Source organism: Clinocottus analis, unplaced genomic scaffold (assembly GCF_023055335.1).
Source record: "Clinocottus analis isolate CAN_PGR_092001 unplaced genomic scaffold, fCliAna1.0.p SCAF_8, whole genome shotgun sequence".
Classification (NCBI taxonomy): Eukaryota; Metazoa; Chordata; class Actinopteri; order Perciformes; family Cottidae; genus Clinocottus; species Clinocottus analis.
In genome coordinates this window covers 4,840,143-4,851,726 of record NW_027176240.1, presented here as the reverse complement: position 1 = coordinate 4,851,726, position 11,584 = coordinate 4,840,143, and the positions used below count along the sequence as shown (strand labels likewise).

The 11,584-nt window shown below is 42.6% G+C and overlaps 1 protein-coding gene across 2 annotated transcripts in view; it reads left to right on the top strand.

Annotated features, from left to right (window-relative positions):
* The window catches only part of LOC137779644 (inactive phospholipase D5-like), a 60,040-nt gene that overhangs the window by 5,971 nt on the left and 42,485 nt on the right, over positions 1 to 11,584 (top strand). The window contains exon 4 of one of the 2 annotated variants that reach the window (XM_068567736.1): positions 3,884 to 4,190. In XM_068567736.1, coding sequence (XP_068423837.1) covers positions 4,044 to 4,190 — 147 coding nt within the window. In that variant the 5' untranslated portion in view covers positions 3,884 to 4,043. Of the gene's footprint in view, positions 1 to 3,546; positions 4,191 to 11,584 lie in introns of those variants that run through there. The other variant, XM_068567737.1, reaches the window with a different exon arrangement.

Here is an 11,584-nt window from a genome sequence, read left to right as displayed (position 1 = left end):
AGGTCATTGAAGCCTGTGGGGCAATCATCGCAGTGATGCGCTTGAGGGAAATCTATACCAAAAACACACAGTCCGCTGGATTGAAGAAGAAGAAGAAGAAATGTCAAAAGACACTAAGTGCTTGAAATACGCAGTGAAATAAACATGAAATTGTTTATATTCAGTTAACAGCAAAACAATGAATAATTCTGCCTTTTTAGCTTTGTGACTAAAACTTCATCAATTATTAAACAAACCCCAGCTGCAGTTTTACTCTTACATAATGAAAGAGATTCATATTAATACTGCAAACAGCGATTGCAATGCTTGTTTGTGTCGATGTTATAATTCAAAGGGGAAAGAAAGCGCATCAGTTTCAGGATATAGAGGCAGTGATCTGTCTGCCTAGCGCTTCATAATCAGAGAGATTATCTCATGAGATCATCTCATGTCTTTTCATTTCATCTGGAAAGTCAAAAGACTCATTTACCTGTCAATTTACTGAAAATGGAAGAAGCAAATGGATACAATCAGCAACTTTGAGTCTCACTCATAAGCACATATCTATCACTTCAGCAGCTTCATCTGAAGTATGAGCTGTAAATACCTGAGCTGAAGGTATATTGATTCATCATTTCGGTTTGATATGTTAGTCTGAAAGTGTGTCACAAGCTTTCTTAAGAGTTGGGAGCATGTTGCTTCCTCGTAGACAAAGATAACTGATACAGTACGAAGAGCGTTTCAACTTTGTGTTGATGTTGTCGTCCATGTTTTATTTTTTACAGGACACTTGACTGGATGTGATACTGTAATCTGTTATAACCGCCAACCTCTGACAAAGTGAGTGGGGAGCCAGAAGCTCACTTATTTCAGAAAAGGAAATGAGGCATCCAACTCATACGTTGGGAGGAAACTTTTATTGATTGGTTTTTATATGTGAATGTGTAACAAATTGCCTCCCTCCCCCCCCGACATCCCCCTTGTGTCAAACGTGTTGAGTTATAGTTTCATAACCTGCACCCTGCCTCAGGAGAGTTGCAGCTTCAACATTGTGTTGGGTGTGAGAAGTGTTGGTGACGTCGTGCATCCCTGCACTACTCTCTTGCTGCTGATTGAGCCCTTTAATGAGAGTTTGTGGAAATATTTAGTCCTGCTTCAATATCAATATCATGAAATGAAAGCTTTTCATCAATTTGGAGACACGTTTAGAGCCTGCCAGCAGCGGACGTGATGCATTTCTGCGTCTTAAATCTAGAAGCCTTTTAGCGTGGCTCAATGTTTATGGAGTTGGCTCGTGTTCAGCTAAGTTCCCTCATGAGCCTCACTGCTCGGTATTCAGCGAGCATTTCCTCTGATGGCTGCTGATGTAGATGGTGCACTCCGCCAGCAGGGAGACGTGGGATCGGACTGGACGAGAGGGCCTTTGTGGAAGGACTGTGACTGTTTGCGAGCGTCCTCATGAATGTGCATGACTCGGCATTGTTATGAAGGAATATTGGGCCAACAAAAAATATTATCTGAGAAGGGGCACTGTATTAATTGTCATATGGATTACAAATTTGTAATATGAAAGGCAAATTATTAAAGCTATAGGAAATATGACCTCCCATAGGTAGATAGGTGGGCAGGTAGGTAGGTAGGTAGGTAGGTAGATAGGTGGGCAGGTAGGTAGGTAGGTAGGTAGGTAGGTAGGTAGGTAGGTAGGTAGGCAGGTAAGTAGGTAGGTAAGTAGGTAGGTAGGTAGGTAGGTAGGTAGGTAGGTAGGTAGTATACTTGATTCATTCCCAGGGGAAATTTGTTTGTGGCAGCAGGAAGCAAAGTTACAAAGGACACATACAAATATTAAGTATGAAAAACACTCAATATATATACACTACAATAAAATAACAGAGTGTATTGCATTTAGGAAAATGATAAAGAAAGTGCAAAAAGGCAAAGTATATTCAGTGTATATGAAGTGTATCTAAAGTTTCTACAGTGACTAACTAAACGACAAAAGCGATGCGAGGGTTTTGGATGAATTATGTGAGGGAGGATCTGGCCACAGATGATTTATTATCAAGTCTAATAGCGGCGGTTGGCAGGAATGTTCTCCTGTATCTGTCCTTGTGAAAGCGGAGTTGAATCAAACAGCTGAGCTGAATCTGTTGGAGGAAATGCTCCGCTGTCCCTGCAGCAGGTGGAGGAGAGGGCGGTCCAGGTTGTCCAATATGGACAATCATTTCTTCTTGCTATGTAAACAGTAGTCTGGGATCATTTCATCATCAGACCATCAGAAAACTAAAGCGCATTACGGAATGTAAACGATATCCTGTTTACATATATCTAATATTTCAGCGTTTAACTTCATTCTTTGTCAGGAAAAAAAAAGAGCGAATGGTAGTTTTGTCTGGTGGATGAAGGTTTAACTCCATCCAGGTCAATCGAGACGCAACCAGAAAATAAACACACATTTTGACAGCTCTATGAATTAATTAAATTACAGTGCTTATCCTATATGGAATTACGTTTTTCTCTGATATATTTTTGATGTAATTGTCACACCAGTTATATGTTTCATGTAATAACGGGATTAACTTGATATTCTAGCGTTGGCTGTAAGTATCTCAGCAGCAGCTGAGAGTCAAATCTTGCAATTATAATGGTTTCCATTTCAAGCTTGTGTTACAGTACGCTGGCTGCACGCCACTAATGTTGTCAACGTTTGGATATTGTTTGTGTACGTGTGTGTGTGTGTGTGTGTGTGTGTGTGTGTGTGTGTGTATTTCTGCAAAGCATGTATGGCTTTGCCCAAATGCCAGCTATAAGCCAATTAAAGTTTTCAAGCTCTGTTGCTTTTCTGGCAAGCCAAGGTAAGGAAAGAGCGGTACTGCAGCCCCACTGCACCACTCTGCTGTGATGTGCCAAGTGTGAGTGTGTGGTCAGAGGTGCGTGTGTGTATCCGGGGATAGCACCCGGTCAACATGGCCAAGAAAGAGAAAAGCAACAACACCGGGATCAAGGAAAGAAAAACACCGTTTTCAGTTGGGAGAGGTAGAAAGAAAGTGAGAACGAGAATGTACAAGCAGGAAGCAAAAGACTGAGAGAGAGAGAGAGAGAGAGAGAGAGAGAGAGAGAGAGAGAGAGAGAGAGAGAGAGAGAGAGAGAGAGAGAGAGAGAGAGAGAGAGAGAGAGAGAGAGAGAGAGAGAGAGAGAGAGAGAGAGAGAGACATGGTGACAGGTAGAGGGATGAGGAGAGCTGATCACAAGTATCTGAATGAAAGAAGAGTTACGATAAGAGACCAATTGGAATGAGAGAAATAGTTCAAAGGAAATCATTTGGGGTGTGATGAAAGTCTGGGTGTGTCCATGGACTGCCACCAGGGCCGCTGGTTCCACTGGTGTCCGTTTTACTCGGGTGGACTTTCCTTCCTCCCTCTATGACTCTGCATCACCACAACCCTCTCCATCCTCTCTCTCTCTCTCTCTCTTCAGCCTCTTCCTCTGGCTTTCCTAGAACCCCTCCCTTCTCGTCTCGCCTCCTCTTCCTCGCACACACAAACACTCCCACACTGGGGATGCCGGGATCAGTGGAAGTCCTGATCAGAGTCGTCGGACTCCCCGGGGTGCTGAGAGCGGAGCCTAACTGGTCTGTGCTCTACTAAACCCAGTCCAGCCCTGACTGGGATCTCTGTGTGAGCCAGCTGCTTTCTGGAGCCACTTTTGGGGGGGAGAGGATTTCCTATCAGCCTGTGGACATTTGCCAATAGTGGTGAAGACAAGGGATGCTCCATGCCTCATGGACACAGAGATATGATCACAGCGAGGAATGTAATGCTTCAAACTCAGATCTTATCATTTCTTTGAGAAAAAAAAAGAAGAATTAAGGCGGCTGATACTGAGATTTCTATGGTATTTTTTTTAGGATATCATCACCGAAACCTCCTGTCAGAAGAAAAACACACTGGAGATGAATGCTTGCAGCAATCGCATCCCAAAAAGGAAGAGTTTTCTTCAGCTCTACAGGAGATCAACAAGTTCACTGATTCGTTTCGCGGCGCCTGAGAGACCGTTGATCTAGCAATATGGAGCTACGAGGGACCATGGACCTGAGGGGTCAAGGGTTAAATGTGCCAGCTGTCGGGATTCCAACGAGTTCCATCATAACGGCAGTGCAGCAGCGGGAATACTCAGCCGGCGTCTGGCTTCGCAGGAAGGACAAAATGGAATATGTAAGTTCTGAAAACTGGAGCTGTGGTCTGAGGAACAGATGGAAGGAGGCAGAGAGGATGAGGCAAATCTGAGGGTTAAAATGTTGGGTTCACATGTATAAATATATACAATAAATACTTAATTGTTTGTGGCAAAATAATAAATCCTTTGATTAAAGGGTATAGTGTGAAAAAAGGCAACTCCTTTTGGCTAAAACTGTGGAGCAGCAAGTAGATCACCAACAGCTTAAAACATGCACATACATGACAGAAAGGCCCTTTATTTACCCGTTTAAATTTCCATCCAATCAAATTCAAAGACACCGTAATTGACAAAGAAGGCCAACGAAGAAGCAGAGGCTTCGTTTAGTGGCTCAAACAACAAAAGTGAAGATGAACTGGACCTTTGGTGGGATGTTAGAGACAAGCACGTGGTGCCTACAATGTTATATAAGGACCATACAAGTAAGTCAGAGATGATGTCTGCTATTGGCCACTTTCCCTTTGTCACATAAGGTAACTGTCTCAGAGGAAAACCAGGTGGAGAACCAAGAGGTTAAGTTATTTTAATCCAAACATGAATGCATTCATGTTTCTTTATTAAGGGGTTTAGAACATCTCAGTGAAAATCTGGGAGGAAGTTGGTTCTGTTGACTGCAATGTTTGAATATTGAACCCAAGACTTGATTAGTATTAGAAGAAGAATATGTGTGAGTGTATAAGTGCTGGAGAGCTTTGTTTTGGAGGCACTACTGGACAATGATGATTTAACAGAATTTAATCAAAAACAAAACTGTGAAATGTTGGTTCTAGTGTTGTTAATGTGAGGGTTTGCTGCTTTGTTGAATATCTTTGGTTTTGGTGTGTTGGTTGGACAGAAAAAGACATTTTAATGTATGTGAGCTCTCGGGAATTTGAATGTTTTATACATTCGCATTTTGACACTTGCTCAATTAATTGAATAACTGATGATAATCAAATGAATCGATGAAGAAAATAATCACTGGCAGTCCTAGTTGTGCGCTCATAAGGATGTTGGCGTACCATGGAGTATATTTGTTGGTGTAGCGGAGCTTCAACCGTAAAGCGCTGTTAAGTGTAAGTCTCTAAATTTGAAATGTTGTGGGAGATCTTCTGTTGGAGGGACACGCTGCTTTTTCACTTTACACTCCACACAGCACTGACTATTATTTATTTGTGACATTACTTTTGTGCTTCTGTTACAAAGCAGGTGTAAGGTCCTGGGGAAACTCACTGCTTGCAGGTAAACAGCATCAGCGTTCAACACACAGTGTCTGTCGACACTTGGCATCGGGGAAAGAATGGAGAAGGTGTGTGTTGAATATTTGATATTGGAGGGGAACAGCGCCGCGTCCAGAGAGCTGCTTTCAGAGCCTGTCGGCCTCACCAACTAGGATGATGAATCAGCCTGTCTCCTTTTCTGCAAACCTACGCACACACACACACACACACACACACACACACACACACACAAGTCACGTTTTCAGGACTGTTGGGGACGTTACATTGACTTACATTAGTATCCTGTAGATTTACCCTGACCTCAAACCAAGTCTTCGCCCTAAAATGTAGTGATTTATGTTATAGGACCTGCAGCGTGTCCCCAAAAGGGAGGCGAGTCCCGACAAAGTGAATGTGTAATCAGATTTTTGTCCCACACACACACACAAACACACACACACACGTTTCAACCCTTTCAATCTAAACTAATTGCATCTAAATTTTGCTTGAAATATAGCTTTTTGTATTGATATCTGGGGCTTTTTGAACATGATGGATTCAGGATTGAAGATATAACTGTCACATTTAGGTTCAACAAGAACAATACAGTTCCAGAAAGTGGGACTTCTCAACATGTGAACTACTCTGATAGGTAACCACACAACAGGAGTCCATCATGGATGCTGTTGACGATTATTACGAGTCCTGGAGAAAGGCTCCATCAAAATGGGACAATGTCAGAAATTTAGGACCAAAATACCACAATGTGACTGTCGCTAGGCCAAACGTTTTGACCAACTAACTAGATCAGGGGTGTCAAACTCGTCTTGGTGAAGGGGCCACCGGCCGCCCATTTTGATCTCAAGTGGGCCGGACCAGTAAAATCGCAGCATAATAACGCATAAATAACGACAATATTTCTCTATGTTTAAATCAGTGGAGAAGGTTTTTGGATGATGAATTCTATTTTAAGGTCTTTCAACAATTAACTAGAAACATAAAGACCCAAAAATTCAAATATCAGCCCTCTGTTTATCTGCCTGGGCTCTCCTTCTCTGCAGATTCCCTCGCTTTGTGACGCGCTTGTGACGCCACGTTCATGATGTCGTCCATTTTTTAGCGACTTCCAACACAATAATATCAGTGCTCACATCGATGGTGACTGTGGAGCAATGGTTTGCATGTCTGTCTTATGAGCAGAGGCTCAGAGGTTTGAATCCCAGCTCTGCTAATTTGGATCTAAAAATCCTCTGTTGGACTGGACACCCGCACTAACCAGATCAGAATATCGCAATCCTACACGTCCACGGTGTGAACTTGTCGCTATCGCATCGCTCGTCTAATAGTCCTTTAAACAGACAGCCGAGCGCCAGCCGATGGAGTTATTAGCCACGGCCCTTCCTGTTACATGAACCGTTGCTGACTGCGGTTGCGCTTCGAAAACGACGTTAAGTGCATCTAAGTGGATGTTACACTATTAGAAGTCTTTGGTTTATGGATACCTATGTGTTATGTTAGCTTACACTGCACATGCTTGGTTTCTAATGCACATTGCATTTGAGGTGAATGACCATTTCAGCTTTATAATGAGCCAATTACTGGATCCAAAGTGTGTTGACTGGATATGCTCTTAAGACGGACTCAAAGTGGACGGGGCGGCAGCTTGCAGTCGGCATCAAAGGCGGCGAAATCTCCCGAGGGACCTTTAAAGGTTGGCACTTTCCCCCGAGTCGAGCTGGCTTCTCACACTGATTGCGTTTTTCCATTTCACGGTGACATGTGCTGACGTGTGGAGTCCGGACCGGCTCCCTCCTGGATGCAGAGTGGGCCGAGAGGTTTGCGACACTTTCATGCCGTGGGGGAGTGACGATCACGATGGTGAAGATCGCGAAAAGAGTTCAGGGCATTTGGAAGTTTAATACACTCAAATTGAAACAAAAAGGCCATTCAATCCATTAGAAGTATTGATTATATGCCGGGAAAAGTTTGATACATACACTGTTGATTGGCTTTATCTATCTTCCTGACACTAGTCTGACATTAAGTATTAAATACAAGTTGAACTGGCCAACAGAAGGATCTATTCGGGCAGCGAGCAATCACGGAAACAAAGAATAACGTTTGGATTTGGAGAATAAAAAAGAAAATACAACGAAATTGGTTCACCCAATTTACACAATGATCTGCAGGACATTTCAACAAGTAATTACATAGTGCACTACCAACAAATATAGCAATGTAATAATTGTTTTATGGATCAAATAACCACACGGACATATCTGTTTTTGGCCAATCATACAAATATCAAACATGGCCGTAGTACCCAGAGTTACCATAAGATACCATTGCATCAAGTTTATAAACTAAAGAAGGTGGAGTGGAACTACTCTTCAAAAAATCTCAGTACATTGTAAGAAATAGTGATCTAATGGCACAATGCTCTCAAGACACGGTCACCGCTTGCTCTTCGACAATAATCAATAAAAAAAAAAAGTCATCTCTGTCAGTGTGATTGGTTCATTAAGGCTGGTTTTCCTCATACATGTTAGATTCTCCGTGTGGTCGATGGCCGACAGTGAAATGAGAGAGGACACTCTGGTTAAAGTTAGCCGGACTTTCACGTATACCAGGATTTCTCTCCTGAAGTAATGAAGGTCATTTCGGAGACAACGAGAGAGTCCAATTCTGTGAGGGGCATATGTCGCTGCCCTGATTCAGATTTTATAATCAGACCAAAAAAAGTAGAGTGTTTAAGAGCGGGTAGCAATTAAATTGATGCTCGGCATGTTTGGCTCCCTGTTTGAGAGCTTGGCTCAAGTTCAGCTCCACTTTACTTCAGCAGCAATTTAACATTGTGACCAGGCTTCTGGTTTTTAATGGAAGTTTTGCTCCCTCGCATCTGTGTGATGCTGAAGATGTGGAGTTGACGATTCATTGCGGGACCAGATCGCAGAAATCCACGACACGGCTCAACAGTATAAGAGTTCATTCTGCTCTTACGGAAATCACAAGGAGACATCAAGAATGATTGTGTTTTATTGTTTGCTGGAATCACGGTAGGTAATCATATCAGCCTTTTATTTAATCTGTAATTTACAGCTACACCATTTAGATAAATGTGTAAAAAAAAAAATAGTAAAAAGCACAATATTTGGAATAAAATAACATGATATCAAAATATGTACAGGTATAAAAATAAATACCAAAATACGATCATTTACACAAAATGAGCGTATAGTATAGGGTGTGTGAGGGTATAGCATGTTTTTTGGCTTCATGGTGAAGCCAAATATATGATGACCTGAAGTCAACTTAGCGGCTTTAGATTAAACGTCATCTTTTGTGTGTTTCGTTGGAACATATGATTGTAAATCACGCCGTCCACAGAGGCTTCATGAAAGATTGCTGTGATTGTGTTACCGCCATTTAGAACAGTAGAGGGAGCCATTGTCTAACAGGTTTCTGTGTGTGTCTGTGAACCCGCCTGAGCGTGCAGGTGTGTGTTAAACGTACAGTACCACGATAATGAACACCATCAGTTCTCAACCCGTAGCTTATTGAATGTCTCCACAGGACAGAAAAGGGTTTAAAGCATGCCGGCTGTCAGCTTTACCATATGGGAGCTTTAAATCTCTCTTATCTCATTGACTTTAATTGGCTGGGTTGTTTTTTTTCTTTACTGCGTGGCATCTCAGACTCCAAAGATGTTACCTCTCTCGCTCTTTATTGCACTCTCACACTCTTTGCACACACACACACACACGCACACACACGCACACACTTCGAGGCAGATTAATGGTGAGACTCTACTGGAGGCCCGTGCTTTTTCATGAGGTGAACTAATTAGGCAATTAGCTGAAAGTCATTAGACTCAAAGAGAAGTTATTTTAGTTGGAAAAGTGTTATATGAGTGTGATAGTTGGCGGAGGGGCTCACTGATCTGTGAAATCCACATGTCACCGTGGTGTCAGGAGGATTTAAACCTGGGAAGAACATCTGCGCGGTACAGCCTCTTCCCGTCTCACGAAGAAGCTCAGAGCAGAGTTTAAATAGGATTTTGTAAATGTATTTTTTCATACTTAACATCTTAATGTGTTGGGCTGTGTATTGAATGTCATAGGCGAACGATTCACGGCTGTAATATGGGGAAGCCCGCTGCACTCTCTGACATCCTCCATGAGGTGAATGAGCGTCAGAGGGCATCGCTTCATGATGCCTTTATTCCAGAGTCTCTCTCTTCAACATCTGTGTGGGAGGTTCTACTGATGCAAGATCACTCGCTGTCCGCGGGGATTAGGATTTATTTACCACAATATGTCTGATGTTTTCATTCAGAGCCATTCATGATGAATATACGATGCAGTATAGGGTCAGTGAGGCTCTGGGGATCAAACATCTTGGTTATTGGTTTATAACTCTGACGGCTATACGCAACACATTCGTGTCGATTACCCCTTCACAAGATGTACAGATGTAGAGGCTAAATGAGGCTACGTTTAGTTTAGTAGACACCTACGTGTGGTTTAGTAGACACCTCTGTTGTAGACTTCCTGCAAAAGGAGAAGGAGCGTGAAACTTTGGTGTCATCGTCGCTTCAAATCGAGTCTGTATCCCGTCTTCACACATCTGAGACCCTGACACACAGTCACACAGTGACGGATTTGTTCGTGGCCACATCCATTTTCAAAAATCGGATGAACAGAAATGCAGCAGTACAGCAGGAATGGTTTGATAAAACATATCAGTATGTTGCCTGACAGACCAGAGGAGGGCAGCAGCTTGACCTCTTCATGAAGCCCAGCATCTGACAGCTCACCTGCTGGAGGACAAGGAAAGCTACTGCCTGGCTTAACAATGACCTGAGACAGTTGTACACACACACACACACACACACACACACACCCCAAACTATCATAATAAGACAGGCCCGACCACAGTCTCCCTTGCCCCCGTGTTGCGAGCAATGCCAAGTCAGCAGGAAAGTGACAGTTCTGCAGAGCGACACCATTAAGAAGACGCTCCAATTCCACGGCCGGACGGCAGAGATGAGCGCTGCAGCACCAGGGGAAACTGACACATCCGACACCGGAGCATCGTCATCTATATGAGCCACAGATAACGCTGCTCCTCAGGAGTGTACCTGGCGATGTTCTTATTTCTTAACTGTGTTGTTGTTTTTTTTATTTATAGTCAGTTCTTTGCCACTGTAACGACCGAGCATCCCCCTCGGGGACGAAGGCTCCTGTGATGTGGAGCACAGAGACACAGAGCGAGACGTTTCAGAGCTCAGAGGCGGTCGCAGCAGGTCAAAATGAATCAGCCATAGATAAGTGATGGGCTCTATTGATCTAGTGTACATCTGGTATTCTGTAGATCCCTTAGAGGTCTAAAGGAGCCATGCAGATATAGATTAGACAAGCGTGCGATTAAAGCTTCTTCGATCTATGCCTGTGAATCCACCGCTTTACATTTCGGGATGATTTAGTTGGAGAGTTAGGAGAATATAAGAGGATGACAAGGAACAAGAAGACAAACAAAGCAATCTTTAACTTTAACTGAAGGTCATCCTTTGGAACCTTAGCAAGGGATTTGGGAAAGTTGTGAAAGTGGAAGTTACAGAAATAATGTCGATGTTTTCTAGTTTCTTTTTATGGAAGCTCATTAGGACAATAATAAATAAACAAAAATTAGGATTAAAAAAAAAAATGGACAAAAAAAAAAGGATTAAATAAATTAATAATTATTAGGACCAAAAAAAAAAATTGGTTTTTTTTTTCTTTTGTTGAGGAAAATAAAATAAAAATCTAAGCAATACATTAAATGGGCTTCCATAAATTTTGCTAATGCAGTAAAGCTCCATGTTTCACTGATTCCAGGCCAACACAGTGATACTTTCACTCTTTACTAGTGTGTAATTGTGTGGGTCTTATTGTTGTCTGATATGCAGCCATGTGCAGATGAATCCCCTCTTGGGAACAATAAAGTATTTCATACATTGCACTGCTCTGACCTGTGAAGTGTATCAGCGCCCTCTGTTGGCCATTCTTTGTCAGTACACAGCTGCAGGGCAGAGACCGACTTTAAAAGATTTACTATCTCTACTCTGAACAGGCTCTGCTGCATCTTATTGCCTTTGCCTGCTTAAAAAAGGTGTGAAGTTAACCTCCAAGAAT